The 17,797-nt window shown below is 33.2% G+C and overlaps 1 protein-coding gene across 3 annotated transcripts in view; it reads left to right on the top strand.

The window, feature by feature from the left end:
- Nucleotides 1-17,797, top strand: part of LOC131941544 (unconventional myosin-XV) — a 90,646-nt gene that overhangs the window by 70,212 nt on the left and 2,637 nt on the right. For 2 of the 3 annotated variants that reach the window (XM_059300827.1, XM_059300828.1), the window contains exons 21-58: nt 2,243-2,327; nt 2,426-2,515; nt 3,725-3,806; nt 3,925-4,058; nt 4,188-4,286; nt 4,468-4,542; nt 4,672-4,832; nt 5,091-5,260; nt 5,439-5,511; nt 6,209-6,415; nt 6,727-7,438; nt 7,632-7,758; nt 7,977-8,041; nt 8,141-8,353; nt 8,659-8,835; nt 9,089-9,242; nt 9,510-9,808; nt 10,055-10,186; nt 10,374-10,554; nt 10,777-11,060; nt 11,181-11,346; nt 11,581-11,702; nt 11,824-11,939; nt 12,106-12,196; nt 12,340-12,390; nt 12,477-12,591; nt 12,751-12,926; nt 13,050-13,159; nt 13,960-13,997; nt 15,611-15,663; nt 15,878-15,950; nt 16,081-16,157; nt 16,350-16,432; nt 16,613-16,743; nt 16,828-16,922; nt 17,187-17,270; nt 17,422-17,512; nt 17,622-17,788. In XM_059300827.1, coding sequence (XP_059156810.1) covers nt 2,243-2,327; nt 2,426-2,515; nt 3,725-3,806; nt 3,925-4,058; nt 4,188-4,286; nt 4,468-4,542; nt 4,672-4,832; nt 5,091-5,260; nt 5,439-5,511; nt 6,209-6,415; nt 6,727-7,438; nt 7,632-7,758; nt 7,977-8,041; nt 8,141-8,353; nt 8,659-8,835; nt 9,089-9,242; nt 9,510-9,808; nt 10,055-10,186; nt 10,374-10,554; nt 10,777-11,060; nt 11,181-11,346; nt 11,581-11,702; nt 11,824-11,939; nt 12,106-12,196; nt 12,340-12,390; nt 12,477-12,591; nt 12,751-12,926; nt 13,050-13,159; nt 13,960-13,997; nt 15,611-15,663; nt 15,878-15,950; nt 16,081-16,157; nt 16,350-16,432; nt 16,613-16,743; nt 16,828-16,922; nt 17,187-17,270; nt 17,422-17,512; nt 17,622-17,788 — 5,359 coding nt within the window. Of the gene's footprint in view, nt 1-2,242; nt 2,328-2,425; nt 2,516-3,724; nt 3,807-3,924; nt 4,059-4,187; nt 4,287-4,467; nt 4,543-4,671; nt 4,833-5,090; nt 5,261-5,438; nt 5,512-6,208; nt 6,416-6,726; nt 7,439-7,631; nt 7,759-7,976; nt 8,042-8,140; nt 8,354-8,658; nt 8,836-9,088; nt 9,243-9,509; nt 9,809-10,054; nt 10,187-10,373; nt 10,555-10,776; nt 11,061-11,180; nt 11,347-11,580; nt 11,703-11,823; nt 11,940-12,105; nt 12,197-12,339; nt 12,391-12,476; nt 12,592-12,750; nt 12,927-13,049; nt 13,160-13,959; nt 13,998-14,543; nt 14,648-15,610; nt 15,664-15,877; nt 15,951-16,080; nt 16,158-16,349; nt 16,433-16,612; nt 16,744-16,827; nt 16,923-17,186; nt 17,271-17,421; nt 17,513-17,621; nt 17,789-17,797 lie in introns of all 3 variants that reach the window. The other variant, XM_059300829.1, reaches the window with a different exon arrangement.

The following is a 17,797-nucleotide window of genomic DNA, read 5'->3' as shown; positions in this document are numbered from 1 at the left end:
ATTTCCCTGTTCCTCTACAGTTCCTTGTCCCTCTACAGATCCCTGTCCCTGTACAGTTCCCTGTCCCTGTACAGTTCCCTTTCCCCGTACAGTTCCCTGACCCTGCACAGTTCCCTGTCACTGTACAGTTCCCTGTCCTTCTACAGTTCCCTGTTCCTCTAGTTCCCTGTACAGTTCCCTGTTCCACTACAGTTCCCTGTCCCTCTAGTTCCCTGTCCCTCTACAGTTCCCTGTTCCCCTACAGTTACCCCATTACTCTTCCCTGTCCCTCTGTAGTTCCCTGTCACTCAACACTTCCCTGTTCCTGCCACTCTGCAGTCTCTGCTAGGCTACTCCACACTGTCCCCATATCAGTTACACACAAAGCAAAAATGTATTGATGTTTTTTTAGTATTGTGTAGCCCAAGTGTGTCACATATTGTTGGCCATCCGCACCAGGTGTTTCAACCTGCTGGAATATTTGCAGTTTTTCTTGTTGAAAAACTTCCCTCAGTGACACAGTTTTTCTGTAAGATGTCACTTTATACATTCATTTTCAGTGAGCAGTTTTGTAATTTTGTTTTACTAGTTAAACCTTTTAATGAGTTATTTTACTGTGTACAAATTAGATTGTGGTTTTTTTTATGTGTGCATTTATTATACTTTGACTGGTCATAACTTTTTATTTCATGTATTTATTGTTAATGTCAATCAATAGACATTCTATTGAAGTATTTGTTTCAGGTTTTGCTCATAACGTAATTACTTATGGCTTGGAATTAGGACTTAGGTTATCATTAACTTTGTACAGCATTGATACTTTATTGTACCTTGACAGGAAGATTTATTATATGTGTTCACTTGGTGATATAGTAGGTTTATTCCTGTTAATAATTTGTATTAAAACATTGTTTTATGTTCTAGTTTAATTCTGCTTTTAAAAGGACGGTGTAGCATTTATGATTGTATTCTTCTTTCTTGTCTAAAAACTAATGTATCCACAATTCTTTTTTAGATTTATAGGTACTTGTAGGTTGAAATTAAAAAAAAATAATTTGGTATAATGCTAATGCACAAATTCTGGTCATGTATTCATTTCATTCTAACATAAACATCTCTTTAACTGACAAAAACATACGAAGGTGTGTATTAATATACAAATTAATTCTTAACATTCACGGAGGATAGAAGCAGGGTGCATAAATTAGACAAGCTAGTCTCATTATTTATACAGGCAAAGGGCTACACATAGCATGGGCTTGTGCAATTTTTGAAACTCCAAAGGATTAGCTGAACATTATTTAAATTGTCTTCAACCATTAAAAATGTCAAGTTGTGAATGTAAAATCTAAAAAAAATTTACATTTGAAATTTTTTTTACGGAATTCCATTTCTGTTACTTATATTACAATAAATATATCTCTTTATGACTGTACAATAATATTTTAATATGCTAACTTATTTCTTTTTTTGTAAAATTAATTTTTATTTGTTTGAGAATTATAAATAATCAGCAGGATTTAATTATAATTGCGTAAATAGAAATGCAGAATTTAGTGAACATTTTTACTCATCGAGGCAAATGAGCTATAAACTATTGATCGGCTACATAAAAGCAAATTCCTCTTTTAAAAAATGAAGTAGTCTAGTGTCAGACAAGTATGTTCAGTGATTTATGGCCCTCAGCTGAGCGGCAGTCTTATAAGTGTCTGTGGGCTTGACGACCTGGAAGCTTAACTGTTGTACTCTACAATCTTTCTTGTCATGTTATGGGAGGGGTAATTCACTAAGCCTGTAGGTCCAGATTCTTTTATCTTACCCCCTAAATTAAAGGCGATTTCGTCCCAATCTGCATGAGATTTCCTGTTTTTCTGGATTGGTCATCAAAGAAAACATTAAATTGGTCTTAAAGCTTGTTTGGCTAACTGGTTGCTCTGAAAACATTCTTGGGGTTAACTGAAACAGTTTTGTTTAGGCTCAGTCTTTTTTTTTTCTTGCTTTGAAATGATCTTTTCTTGGTTTTTAAAAACTGAACTAATTTTAAAAAATCAGTAAACAAAACTGTATTTTAGTTAATTAAATCCATGTAGAGGTTAGCTGTTGTATTATAATTTAGTCTTACACTTAACTGTATAAACACCAAAAATAATTGTTTTAATTTCTTTGTTTGAAAATTTAAAACATTGTTTTTTATATGCATGTTCTTGAAATGCTTCTATTTGGGCTTCAATAAAAAATCTTTTATAATTTTCTATAAAAACAGACGTGAATTCAACAAACTACGAAATGGCATCATTTTGGCTCAAGCCCAATTTCGTATGTTTAGGCAACGTAGGAAATACCTAAAGGTGAGTTAACACAATTTTTTTTGTTATTTTACATTTTAAATATTTGTAATACAGGTTTTTAAAAAATAAAAATAACAATGAACTCTTCTTTTTTCAAGACAAGAGAAGAAATCCGCACACGTCTAGAGCAGCACAAGTTAGCCAGAAGAAAACAAGAAGCTGAAGAAAAAGTTGAACGGGAACGCAGGGTAAGACACCTTTATTGATCTATAGTTAAATAACTTTGTTTTTCCATTAATGAGAGCGAGATATCTAAAGCTGGCTTATGTGGCATATCTTATTAACATTCACTACAAAAGAATATTTTGTGTGGTAAAATACACTATTTGAAGAACAATATTTTTTTGATCATTTGATGTAAACTGTACCTAATGATTAAACAATTTTTAAGAAACCACAGGGAAGAGTATTTTGTAATTTAAAACTTACCACAGATTTAGTAGTATCACCAAAAAACAATACAGTTTTTTAGGTGGAACTACAAAGCATTCATTAAAACATTTTCTCTAATGCTGCCCATCCTCAGCTTCAGGTTTTGAGTTAAACGTAGCTCTTTGCAATTTGTATCCCATATACATTTTCCTTTACAATTTTAAAATTCCATTTAAATTGAGCAGATTCTAAAAATAGTTTTTATCTATTTTTTTCCCTCTAAAATGTTTACTCTCTGTTAATGCTGCTTCAATCAGCCAGCAGGGGAGATGATCAAGCAAAGAATAACCGAGCTAATGGTGGATCAATATGTTCCACCAGTTAGAGAGATTAAAAATAGCGTAAAACATAATGAGGATATTGGTTTTGGTAAACCCATTGGTCAAGATGTGTTTAGGGTGAGACTGTACTCATGTTGTTGCCGTACACATCTTCAGTTTCAACCTAGAAACATGTCACATTTTTTTAAGTGTATAGATTTTTTTATTTCAATATAATCTGTGAGATTTTAGAAAGAGAACCCTGTAGTTCAGATAATTGTGATTTTACGTTTGTGTTTCCTACATAGCATTTTTAGTTCTTATTGATATATAGGTTATATATGTATTTAATGTTACCAGCAAAATAAGAAATTCAGGCTTAATATGATTTATTTCACACTTTGCCAATGCATTTAAAAACTATTTAGCTTCTTTCTGTTGTTTTTCACATTTGTATAATTTTCTTTTAGCTATAGTATATGAAAAAAGTAGATATTTTGGTATTGTAACCTTAATCATTCCACAACTATTTATACAACTGAATGAACATTGTTTGGATTTAACAAACTTTTGATTTTTTTGTTACAATAAATATTGGAAGAATAGATTAAAGTGATTCTTAAAAAATAAAAATTGTCCTAAAAGATACTGAAATCAACCACTGGTTTAAAAGTATGAATTAAACCTGCTGATTTAAAATAACAGGAAAGACAAGCACAAATGATGGCCAGCATTGCAAATCTGGACATCCCTGGGGAGTTAGCCCTGGTGTACAGTAAAATTGATGGTTTGTATTCCAATTTTCTAACTTTTCTGCCAAATTCTATAAGAAGTGATAAATTCTATAAGAAATTATGTTTTGATTTTGGTATAAAAAAATAAATTTTATAAATTTATTTGCATAGACTGGGACTTGTACCACAATGGCCAGCATGTAATCATAGCCCCAGGAGAGGTCACTCCAATGGACATGGGCTACAAACTTCCTGTGGACATTAATTCTCACGTTTTTAACAAATTTACCAGTATATACTTTAAGGTCAGTTTAATATTCATGATAATCTTACTGTGCTATTTTCATTTCAGTTGTTTATATTGCTGAATTTTGATATGCATTATCATGTTATACTAGTTTCAATTTTCTAAACTATTTCTATATTGAATGTAGAACCCTAACTGGGGTGTACAGATGGAGCCAATCAAAACTGCCCTTACAGCTGTACAAGGTGAAGATAATATACACAGGGCTGTAGCTGTGTTCAAATTGGTAAGTTTAATTAATTTATTTTTTATTTAATTTTAAAATCGGAAATTTATAAGCTTAGGCCTATATATAATTATATTTCATTGTTTTGTGTGCATCTATCAACTCAGTAATCAGACTGTGAACCATTGGGAGAGAGTGAATAGTTTAGTTAAATTTTATCTCATTGAATTTTTTTTTCCAGATTCTACGGTTCATGTGTGACCCACATCTCAATGAGAAAAAAGAAAAAATCCTGGCTGATTTCATAATACAAATGGTAAATTTTTGTCCAAAAATGTATTTAATTAACATTGAGACTTAATCAATAAGCTAGAAGTATTTTTGTAATATATTGTTGGTATTTTAATGTAGTAGACTACAAGCAAATGAATTATATATTGTTTAGGGTCTGAAATATGAAGGACTGAGGGATGAAATTCTGTGCCAGCTTGCCAATCAAACCTGGAAAAATCAAAATCTGGAACGTTTAGAAAAAGCTTGGAAACTCCTGGCCAATTGTCTCTGTTGTTTCAACCCAAGCAGCAACTTGTTCAAATATTTCCTCAAGTAAGTTTAGACTTACAGAATCAGTTGTTGAAATAATTCACTCAAGTAAGTTTAGACTTACCAAAGTAGTTGTTGAAATAATTTCCTCAAGTAATTTTAGACTTACCAAAAAAGTTGTTCAATTAGTTTCCTTAAATAAGTTTAGACTTACCAAAGTAGTTGTTCAAATAATTCCCTTAAGTAAGTTTTTAAAAAAATAATGATTTATTGTGAGCTGAACCTTGATACAATTGTAAAAAAAAATTCTCTTTATTTTAGGTATGTTTCAGATGTTGGAGTAAATGGATACAAATATTTATGTCAACACAAAACTTTACAGAGTGCTCACATGAATCCTTTACTGAGTAGAATTTACCCTCCCACTTTCTTAGAGTGGAAGGCTATTGAGAGGAAAGCCAATATGGCTCTTGAAGTCAAATTTCCTGATGGTATGTAACCATTGTGCTAAAACAGGATTAATTACGCACTTTTAAAATAATTTATAATTTTAAAATGCAAATTTTAAAGTATTTAAAATGCATACATCCGAGTAACAAAACAAATATTGATCATAAAAATGATTTTATTGTGCTGGAATCATTAATACATTAATTTTTGTGTGTTTAGATGTCAGTGTCTTTGGTCATGTTGAGTCTTGGACTTCTGGAGAATTGTTCACCTCCCATTTGCTCAAGCTTAGGTAATCAAGCTTTAGCTTTCTCCATGCTTCAAATTAAGATATCTTGAGTTAGTCACGTAGTTGGTATTGTTGTGTGTTTATAGTATTCATTGTGCATTAAAAAATTATTAAAAACTTAAATGTGAAACTGCAGTTGTAAACAAAATAAGTTGTTTATTCAATTATCTATATATATAATTCTCCTCTGCGAGCCATTAGAAAACAAGCTGCAAGCGCCTCTTTACAATCCCCTCTCTTTCTCTCTATCACTATCACTACCACCCTACCCCACCCCCACATGGTCTGCTGAGCTGTGGTCACGTTAATTTTTACAAACCGTACAGCCAGGTTTAGTGACGGCTATTAGGGGCAGATAATTTAGTTTGAACCGGCTTTAAACTTACAGGAGGTAACTAAGAGGAGGCTGCTTTCACGGGGGGGGGGGGTGTAGGGTCGGGGTTAGGGGAAAGGAGGGGGGTTAGTGTTTTAAAGCAAATATTTTCAGTGGCAGCATTGGTACTGTCGAATTCACAAATTATGAATTACTGAAAAGTAGAAAAAACAACAACTAAATAGCGGCGTATGTTATGCCGCGGGCCGGCTCGTTATAAATATTCTTAATGAAATGTAAACTCCTGTATTATTAAAAATTATTTTTTGTGAATTGTAAATTCCATTATTATAAATATAAAAAATATTATTTATATATTTTTCCCAGAGGCCTACATGAAAACAGTCAAGGCTGGACTGTCCAGCTACAAGAGGATTCTGACTACTACGAGTTGATGGGCTATGACTTTGTCCTTGACCTCGTTAGTGAGATGGAAATAGCACCAGGTTTTCCCACATGCACAGCATACTTTCTTGTTTCTGTTGACCGGAGCAAGGAAGGTTTACATCATAAGCACAGAAGTCACCAGGAAGGGTAGGAACTTTTTTTTTCATTTTTCAGGTTAGAATGTTTCAAGGAAAATATCATTCTGTTTTTTTTAACCTGATCTTACTGTTGTTTTAAAAAAAGAAGTAAAGTACATTTTAAGATAAAGTAGAGACCATTTTTCTTTTACCATTTATATGAAAGAGTGTCAGCAATATACCCAGAAATTGATTGACATTCTTTGGAATTAATCCTGGGAACTTGAGACTTGAGTTACCTCATTTCATCCCATTAAGTATATTTATAATCCTTTCATCACTCAACACAAATAAAACTGTCATGTATTATTTGTGTTCTAGACCTCATGATCCAGAGAAAGAAAGAATTCTCATACTGACTGGACCGCTGCCTCAGATGATCAAGAGGGACGTGCCCATCAGTGTGTCCACACAGAGTGAACAAAGAGGGGTAACCCACTCTACCACAAACAGAAAAGTCCAGACCAGTTCTGTTGAAGATGACCTGGGCTTTTCTACAACAAGTGTGCTGAACCAGAGACCAACAGAAATTGTGCCAGTTGGCCTGTCGGAAAACAGTCGAATGAATGTTCGTTACACCAAGCGGTCCCGTGCACCCAGTGTCCCGGCAATGAACGGCCACGTTCCCAATGGAATACTTAATGGGGACATAACAACTATCACTGAAGATGAGGAGCTCAATGGCCTTTCTGATCTGTCAGACACTGTCCTCAACACACGCTACTTTGAAGATGGGGAATCCAAGTTGAAAGACACCAACGACCTCTCTAAGAGTGTGCTGAATCAGAGGTACAACAGAAAAAGTAACGTCACTCGAAGCAAGTCAGGCGTGTCGGCTCAGATCAACCGTAAACACCTGAGTGTCAACCAGGATGAGCTACGGTCAGGCAACTCTGACAACACTGACTGGTCACATCTTGTGGAGGACATTTTCAGTAATGCCTTGAATGACCATGATGAACAAAATGGACGTGCTCTTGGTGTTCGTATCAAGGGTGGAGGCCAAGGTGTGCCAGGATATGAAGCACAACAGGTAACCATTTTAAAAGTTTATTTTTTAAAACTTAATCTTAACAAACATAACATTTTAAAAGTTTTTTTTTACAGACATAACCATTTTTTAATTACCTTATACAAAATAAAAAATAAAACCTGTATTATTCAGTTGTTAGAATTTTAATTTGCTGATGCTTGGAAAGCTAAATGTATTTATTTTATTCCTGAAGCCTCTCGCCCAGGGATTCAACTATGGCTTGACCAACCCACTGCTGGCTTCTAACCCACCTGTAATTCCACCTTTAAATCTGCAAGCAGGCTCTTCCATGGCACCTTCTCTTGGTCTGATAAACACAGGTCAGTTTTTGTGTGTTGCTTAAGGTCAGTTTTTTAGTTTTTGTTTTGATTCTGTGTGTAAGACAGGTCAGTTTTTGTTTTGTGTGTTGCTTAATGTCAATTTTTGTTTTGATTCTGTGTGTCACTTAAGGTCAGTTTTTGTTTTGATTCAGTGTGTAACTTAGCGCTAAGAACCAAGTTGTGTATGATCTCTGTATAATTAACTTTGATTGTTTCAGATCCACTCCAACAAATTGCTGCCCAACAGATGGCCCAGCAGCAAGCTGTTTTACAGGCATACCTGGTTAGAAACCAAAACTTTACTTGTTTAAATTGTAAAATATTTGTACATTTCATTCAGTTGATGGATAAAATATTATTTCTTGATGAATGTTTCGCCCAGGCCCAACAGCGTCAACAGCAACAGCAGCAACAACAGCAGCAGGCAGCACTGATGCAGCAACAAAGCCAGCAGGCTCTTCAAGCCTCCAACCAGCAAACTCTAGCCCTTAAAACTGCATTGGCACAGCAGGAGTTGCAGAACAAGTTGCTCAAACAGACCATTGAGCAAGAGGTACTTAGGCAGCAGCTTCAACAAGTACAGTTTGCTCAACCGGTAATATAAATTAATTCAACCATTGCCTGTAGTTCACATATATCTGTTAAATATACTGTTTAAAGTAAAAATGGACATGTTTACATTGATTTACAAAACTAAAACCCAAAAAACATTGAGAACAATATCTGATTTACTAAATTCTTACATTTTCAGTTGGATTTTTGTTTTTAAACTTAATATGTTAAAGTTGAGTATTTTCCTTAATTAAACAAAATCTAAATGTGTGGAAGAAAACTTTAGCTGTTATAATAACTCTATCTTAACTCAGTTGTTGGGTTCTAAAACAAGTTAAATGTTGGCAGGTCCTTGCACCAGTAATGGCCCAGCCTCCAGTACTGCCTCAAGTGGTTCCTCAAGTCATTCCTCACAGTGCAACATCCATCATCAGCCCAAGCTCCAGCTTCAACTCTGGTTTCAATGGTGTGGGACTGGTCAATGGGACTGGTGATGTCCCTTACATGGTCAATGGCACAGCACATGTGAGTTTCCTAACACAAAGAATGTATTTTTTATAAGAGATACTTTTTTCTTTTACTTTTTTCATGTTTTATAATATGTTTTATTTTAAAGTTAAATTACTTTTTTTTCTTTTCTTTTTTTTTTCAACATTGTTTTCATTCTTTTTAAGTTTCATTACATTTTTATTTTTTTTTCTAAGGTTCCATTACATTTTTTATTTTATTTTTCCAAGTTTAATTACATTTTTACTTTTAATTTTATCCAAAATGACAGGGCTCAGAACAGGATAGTCCTAGAAAAGTGCAGTCAATAAAATCAACATTTGAGCAACAGAAACAGATGGAACAGAAATCTCCACCACCAACTGCACCAAAACTACCCAAGCACAGGATGCAGTTTGAGATTCCATCCCATGGATCTTCCTCAAGTAATTAATTCATAGCCAATATAGATTCATTTTAAATTAAAATTTTTAAACTAAAAAAAATATTTTGTCTTTACTAAAAATTTTAGATTATTAAAAATAATATTTTGGCTGCTTGACTGATGTATTTTGAAATTTGATTTAAAATTAAAGATAAAAATTTCTTCAGAGAAAAAACCTTTAGAACAATACAAATACATATACAAATGTTACATAGTTTGTGTTAAGTAAAAAATTGGGCCAAAAATAATTGTTCCTGTATTTGTGTAGGTGCATTGACACGAACAATCACCATAACAAGCACCTCAACAACTGATGTGCCAGTTAGAACGGTTCCACCACCCCAACCTCCCCCGCCCCCTGTAGTGACCTACGCCGACCCACCATCACTCCACACCCAGCCAGCTGTGCCTCCTGCTCCTCCACCACCACCCCCACCTCCCATAGAGATTGACAGAGACAGAGGCACGTTTACCATCAGAGACAAATCTGGCCGAGCCAGGACTGTGAGAGTTGGCAAAGTTGTCTGGCCACCTCCAGTAGAGAAGGAAGAGAAATATAACATTCAGGTATGTTTTAGAGGCCATTTAAAACTACCATGGAGGTGATTTATGTGAACCAAGTTTTTTTATTCTCTTTCATTTATCATACTTAATGTAGCCCAGGACAGAGATGCCTGGAAAGCTCTTGTCAGCGGCCTATGTCCCAGGAGGGACGACAGGCAAACCTAACCTAACCTAATGTAATGATAAAATCTTGTATGTGACTTAATCATATATGTAATGTTATTTTAATACTGTAATTATTGTACACAGGTGGGAAAACTGGAAATTGATGAAAAAGTGGCCAGCGGTATAGAAGACAGAATATCTGGAAAAAAGAAGTGGCAAAAACCAGAGGCCCCCAAGCAAGAGGGTCAGCCAAAGTCTATTTTGAAATCTGGAGAAGTAAGTTTACTTAACATTATTTGTGTCAATTTGAAAAAAAAACTTAACAAATTAAAAAGAATTTAACATTTAAAAAAAAAATTAAGTGCAACAATTACTAACATTTAAATTGACATTAAATAAAATTGTTGGTCTATAAAAATTCTAAAGCTTTTGAGGTATTAAAATGTGTTGTTTCTGAAATCAGACAAAAAGAACAAAGTCTCTGATTGAATCTTCACATTTCAACACCCTGAAACTTCTGGAGCAGAAACTGGGACAGGGGGGACCAGCTGCCCCACATGACCCCCCACCACCCAAACCACATGTGTCCAAAATGGTGTCAGAGGGAACAGAAGCTAATATTTATGAAAAAACCATTGTCAGAGGTACACTTTTTAGCCATTTTGATGATAAGACTTTGAATACGGTAACCCAATGGTTATTGTATCCATTGGAAAAAATAGTCTTCATTCATTTCATAGTTCAGTGACTTAAATAAAGTAAAATGTTAAAAATGTACTAAAATATACCTATTTAATGCTAAAAACTCTTGGTGAAAATATAAATAATTTTTTTTAAAGTTTTCAATGAATCTGTTAACTTATCAGATGAGCCACCTCCAATACCAAAGAGTTCTCCACCTAAACTGGTGCAAAGGAAAATCACCACAGAGACAGTTGAAACAATAGAAGTAAAGCGCTCCTCGGGAGAGTACAGCAAACGTATTGAACCTGCTTCTACCTACAACAAGGTGATAGTTCCAGATGTTGTTAGACCAGCCCTGCCCCCACCTGAAGTTGAGACCAAACAGAATATTGATTACTCAGCCTTTGAGCGTGTCATTACTGAACTTTATCCTCAGAATAAGAAGAATTTCCTGATCTACAGCAAGGTAAATATTTAAAAAAAAAATAACTTATACCTGCTGACTAATATTTTTATTTAAAGACTCATTGTAATAACCATTTTTTCCTAATGACAATATTGAAACAGCGTTACATTTTTCTGTTAGGTGCCTTGGACCATCAATATCCGCAAAGAAGTATTTTGGCCATCTGAGAAGCTTGAGAGCCCATTGGCCCTCCATCTTATTTACTGCCAGATTGTTGGTGATGTGTACAACAATGGATGTGTTCGCATCAACAAGGACCAAAGGGTTAAAATGAGAAGCATGCTGGGTAAAATATTTTAGGCATTCAATCTATTTCAAATGTATTCTGTTTAGTAAATGTGTTTTGTCAACTGTTAAGATTACAAACAGTTTTGTTCTTACCTGCCTCACTAAATAGTTTTAAAAAAAAAGTATATCTATAGTTTTACACAAAGATAATTTTGAAAAAGATCCTGTGAAGTAACTCAAAACAAAAATATAAGCAAACATTGTGTTAAATGTAATCAAATGCTATCCTTAGAGAGCCATGGAGTAAACCAACACAATTACTTGACCAAAGAACTGAAGCCACAGATCAAAAAGGTTGTTGTGGACACAGCAAAGGAGTGGCCAACATACTTTTGTAGACTTTTCCCAATTGCTGTAAGCTTTCCACCTACATTACTTCCCTTTACATTTAGGTTTAATTTGTAGTTAATGTAAATATTTAGTGTAAAGCATAGTAATGAGCAATGTTTTTTTTTTCCTAAACTGATATTTTTAGGGAAGTGGTCAGTACTCAGGCGCCAGATACCTTGGTGTTAGCCACACTGGACTGCGTCTTATCACCAGGGAGAGGAATTACGTTGATGACTTCCTGTCTGTGATGGAAGAAATTAAGTGAGAACATCTATCTTCATTATGTTGTACTTTTTGTGGTACAAGTGTATCTCTTTCAAATATACAATTTTCATTTAAATTTAAATATCTGTTTGTGGAAATATTTTTGGGTTGATGCTAGTTTTACTTACTGGTATTAACATAAATCAATTGTTTATTTGTCCAGATTTGAAGATGTCATTGATGTAGTTATGCCCACCAACTCTACAATTCAGCTGAATCTCAGGACCAAATCTCTCATCTTCCATACCATGCGGGTATGTCCCCATCTATTTGATGGTCAACACAGCTTGTTTAAGCCATTTCATAACTCGTGTACAGCGCTTATCACAATGCACTTTGAATCTATCTGTTGAACAATTTTACACTGCTTATATAAGTTGATTTATATTTTTTATAGGCTCAACAGCTTAAAGACATGATTGACAGATTCTGCCTTGAAAGTGAAAAGGTTAGTTAACAACCCCATAACAATATTTTCGTTTTAATTGTGTGAAAATGAATGCATTAAATTATGAAGTATATTTTAATTTCAAGGGTAATAAGTATGTGGTGGCAATCAGAGACTACATCACAAGGGAGTCAACTCTGCTCAGTTTTAAAAGAAATGAAATCATTAAGCTGATGGATCCAGAAATGAAGCTGGAGAATGGTCTGTATCTTTGTCTAACCATTATTTAAATTAATTTTCTACATTAAAAACTTATAAATTTCTTTAATTATTTTATGGTATTTCAATTTAGAATAGTCTTCAGTAACATAAATATTTGTATTGTAGTACTTTAAACTAAACATTTTACATTTTATACAGGCTGGCTGTATGGGTCCCTGAATGGAACTGTGGGTTTGTTCCCTGCCGACTATGTCAAGCCTCTGGCCAGACATGAAGTGGAAACATCCAGCTCTAAACCAGTTCTCTACCAGTCCAGTACAGTGACCAATGGTGTGATGACCAATGGCACCACCATGACCAATGGTGTGTCAAGAGTAAGTGACCATAGATGACCTATACAATCACAACACTCTCAAAGAATATTCAGTGAATTGGTATAATACCATCCTTGAATGAAGTAATGAAATGATGATGTTTATTTTTAAAACTGTAAACAGAGAGACTCCTATGACAGAGAAAGTGACACAAGTCAAGGAACTGGTGTTGCAGACGGCAAGTACTCCATGATGGAATATGCCATGCTAAACTTCAGAGAATCTTTGGAAAAGTGAGTGCTCGTTTAATTGCTAAAAAAATTTCTGTGTAGATAACTTCAAATAATGAATTATTTTACAAGCGTATAAAGCTTACATTATGATAAATAAATGTAATAATTTTAATTCTAATGATCTAACAAATCTGTTAATATGTGTTACAACTTTCTTCTGTTCACTAACTATGGAATTACTTGGTTGAGCAGTAGAGCATATGACTACAAACCAGAGAGTTTCGAGTTTACTTACCAAATTTGAGTCTGTAGGCCATAACATCCAGCTCCCATGGGTAACTGACTCAAATTGGGGAAAGTTAAGGCTATTAGGCATAGAACTTACAGCACAATATTTTTATATGCTGAGATCACAGGTGAATTCTACTTCTTCTGCCCTACTGACGGCCAGACCTGAAATGAAAACTATTTTATTCACTTAATAAAAGCACTTATTTCAGGATATTGTTAGAGTTTTCAATGCAGCAACTACTGGTGCACTTTCAAAACTAAAACTTTTAAAATAAGATAAACTTACATTTATTTAATTATCTGAATCTTTCTTTCACAGAATTTTGGCATTACTAATATAAAGCTAGATCTATGAATGTTTTTTCAAATATTTCTTATAAGTCTTAATTTATGGATCAAGAATTTTTAGGGGAAAAAATTTAATAAAAAATCCTACACCAAAAGAGAATACTAAAATATTTTACAAACTGTTATACAAGTATTTTAAATGTTAAGTCTTACTCCTATTATTTCTGTTTTATCCTATTCCAAATATTAATAAAGTATTCAACTGACATGAATTTTTCCAGGAAAAGCTATCAGAAAACTGACATAGGAAATGCAAAAGGTTTTTAAAACTTTAAAGAAAATCTTTCTTGGTGTTGGCTATAACCTGAAAGCTTACTTTTGGCGCTCGCTAGTATATTTATTGCTTCCCTCTCACCTAACCCATATTGTATTCAGTCTATTTTTATACCACTCAAATAGGAAATATAAAGGCTTTCCTTTTTAAACAAACTTTGCTGCAGCTTTTTTTATTGTTACCATATTGGGATTTTTATCATAAATGGGTTTTTTGGTTCACATTTTCAAAAAAATTATATTTTCTTTCTAAAACTGCCTCACATCTTTTCTCACATTACCAATTGCAGGAGGATTATTTAGCATTGAGCTTAACAACTAATTGTCGTTCAAGTTTATTTGCTCATAATAACCTTTATTTCACAAACTATTGGGTGGACGCTATTCTTAATTGCAAGTTTTCTTGCTTTTAAAAATGTATTTTTATTACTATATCACAGATTTTATTTTGTCCTTAACCCTTTTCCTTTGTTCAAAATGAGGCCTAGAATTGATGAGTTATCATCCATGACTGCTGACTTTTTGATTTAAGGTATGAGATGTTGAGGACAGAAGATGGCTCCATCAGGGGAACCGTGAAAATGATTGAAAATGCCAAACTTCAAAATATGAAAAGCAAGGAAAGTGCTCAAAGAGGTGATAGGTTTCGTTCCTGACCAAATTGTGGAAAACGGATTAAACTGGAAATCAGATAAAGTTTACTTGAGACTGAAGGATTGTTCAAAATAGGGCATTGATACTTACTGCTAGCTTTTTTTAAGTTTTGGAACTAGAGGTAGGGGGGTTAATGAGGAAAAACTGGATCAAGTTCTAAACTGTAGAAAAATAAGGTATTATATTAGCAGTCTCTAAGCCCTTTAGTCTATTTGGTTAATCTGCAGGAATATCCAGGCTATAGAAGAACTAACCAAAATCATATTGGAAAAATGCCATAGAACAAAGAAGAAAATAAGCACCAAAGAATTTATTCTTTCCTCACATATTTATCTTTTTTTGTATCACCCTACCTGAATTTTAAACACTACTTAAAATATGCTTTATGCTTACCATGCTTATTTTTTTCAATTTAAACAATGTTGCTAACAAATGGCTTTATTTATTATCAAAATATTATTATGCTACTTAGTACATCTTCACGCTAATCTATTTTTCATACTTTATGACGATGTATTTAAATAATTCAATTTATTGGATTGAAACATCTTTAAAATTAAGGTTTCAAACAAATACTACCACAATTACATTGTTTATTCAGTCAAATCAAAACAACTTGAAAATTGTTACTTTTTCAGAAAAACATCATGCTTTAAAAATTTGATAATAATATTTTAGGAAATATAAAAATTCAAAATGTTTGGTCTCACTGAAGCATGTTTAATCATTTTTAAATTAAGATGTCTGTTTTTAGTAAACTAGGTGATATCTGAAATATACTCAAAACATTTAATAACTATATTTCTAATTTAATAAATCTCTTAAAGTATTATTAATAACCCATCAGGCTGTAACTGTTTCTAAAAAAAAAACATTTATTTTCAAATATATGATGCTAATAAATATTTGAGAAAAAATTATTTCATTGTATTATTGTTTGAATAGGAAACCAGGACTGGTCTTGGAAAGAGCAGGCAGATCTCATTAAGTGGACCAGGGTATGATCACAAAATATTATATTAAAGTCATTAGACATAAACATAGTTTTCTAAAAAAAAGTTTCTCTTGAGTTTTAAAAAAAATGTTTTTCTTGAAAGTACTGTTAATTATAGCAATAATTGTATGAATATTAAGAATTATTAATTAAATAAAACAAGTAACAAGAAACACCTTTCGATTGAATTTTTTAATATTGTTTTCCTTTATTTCCAGTCACCAATTCAGGCATCTCTTCTCAAGATGAGTTCACCAGACTTGAATAAACTGGCCTTGGAATGTTTCATTGGTAAATATTTTACACAACTTTCTTGAACTTATTTCTTCTTTATTTTTATTCCTTCAATGCATTTTGTTTAGACAATTGCCAGTAGTAGTTTACATCAATCTTGTTGACTATCCAAAATATTGCATTTCAGCAATCATGAGATTTATGGGAGATTACCCAATGGGCAGCAACATGACAGACTTTGACTGTGCAAAGAAAATACTGAAGGTTTGTTGCAACCTAATTTGAAAATATTTGCAATATTATTTCTCTTACTATAAATCAGAATAATTCACATAAAATAATTTTCCTTAAAGTTTAAATACATCATAATTTTTTAATATGATTATTTTTAACGAGACAGATTTAATATACTTCCATGTTTTCTAATAACTTTTTATGTATATTCTATATTAACAGACGTGTCACAAGTATCCACAACTGAGGGATGAAATCTTTTGCCAGTTGTGTAAGCAGACAACCAACAACAGAAGCATGAATGTGTAAGTATTCACTTTTTTGTTGTATTTTTTTTTTTATTACTTAGTATGCTATTTTTTCTGATTTTGTTGTTGCAAAGTGTACATTACCTGTTCACATAATCAGAACCTGCTTACATTTGTTGGGTATATTTTCTAAAAACAATTTTAAATTGTATGTTGACTTATCTGTAATGTTTCCAGTAAAAGCAAGATTAGAGGCTGGCGTTTGTTTGCCCTTGTTGCTGCTTACTTTGACTGTTCTAAAGAACTGAAGCCGTATCTCTTCAAATATCTGGAGACAACATCTGTTGACACTAACCGGGCCTACAACAGTAAGAAAATAGTTTTAAATGTATCTAAAGAATAGTTAATCTTTTATGTAGTTTCTCCCAACTTTGTTGCTATTTATATTACAGATGCTGCAGCCCTTTGTCTAAATAATCTCAGAAAAACTTTCAAATATGGAGGCAGGAAGGATGTTCCTCTAAAAGAAGAAGTGGTTGCTCTTGCTGTAAGTAAAATGTTGGCTTGATTTATAGTTCTTTCTTATACTCAAATAGTTGTGCACAGATGAATATTCAGTTGAAGGCATTTGAAAGTCGTTGTAGATTTCTGCATCAGTGAGAACACAGTCATTAAGTTTATGTATATTTGTTCAAACTATTATGATATGATTGTTTTTAAAAAAGAATAAAATAAGAAAAACCCATTTTGGCAAATTAATTAGAATTTTCAATTAGCTATTTTTTAAAAAACCTTTTATTTTTCTTTCCAGGATGGTCGCAACTCCAAGCGCATTCCATTCTTTTATTCAGGCTCAGATAACCATGAAGGTCTGCTTCAAGTCAAATCTTGTACTGTAAGTCAATCACTATATAAAAACTTACTTAGGTTAAACACAACATAATATCTTAATGTAAGATTTGAGTACTTTGTTTAGTGATAATATTGGACAAGGCAAGACCAACTTGTATTACAAAAATAATACCTTTTGCCTTTTTTCAACTCAGGTTGTGCAAGATGCTATAGAGGAAGTGTGTGCAAATTTGAATATAACAGATTTGGCTGAGATGGAAGAATACACGTTCTTTGTTAGAACAGGTAAGCAAAGTGCTGGTTAGTTTTGCTATTGGAGGAAGTTGTTTCATTATTTTACCAACACATTAAAAATGGAACAATTATTTTTAATTATCTTTGTTTTGTCCTCTAGGGGATGGAGTTTTCAGCAAGCTCAACAGGGAGGACTACATCCTGGATGAAACAGCTTATTACATCCGCAGACAGATACCATTTGACTTAATCTTTCAGCGAACTGTTTGGTATTTCCCACTTAAACAGAACAACAATGATATTTACATTGAAATGATGTTCCATCAGGTTAGTCAC

This window comes from Physella acuta, unplaced genomic scaffold (assembly GCF_028476545.2).
Source record: "Physella acuta isolate Inbredline_101_S28 unplaced genomic scaffold, ASM2847654v3 ptg000364l, whole genome shotgun sequence".
NCBI classification, from domain to species: domain Eukaryota; kingdom Metazoa; phylum Mollusca; class Gastropoda; family Physidae; genus Physella; species Physella acuta.
Note: the sequence above shows the minus strand (reverse complement) of the source record. Positions and strands in the feature narration are given on the sequence as shown.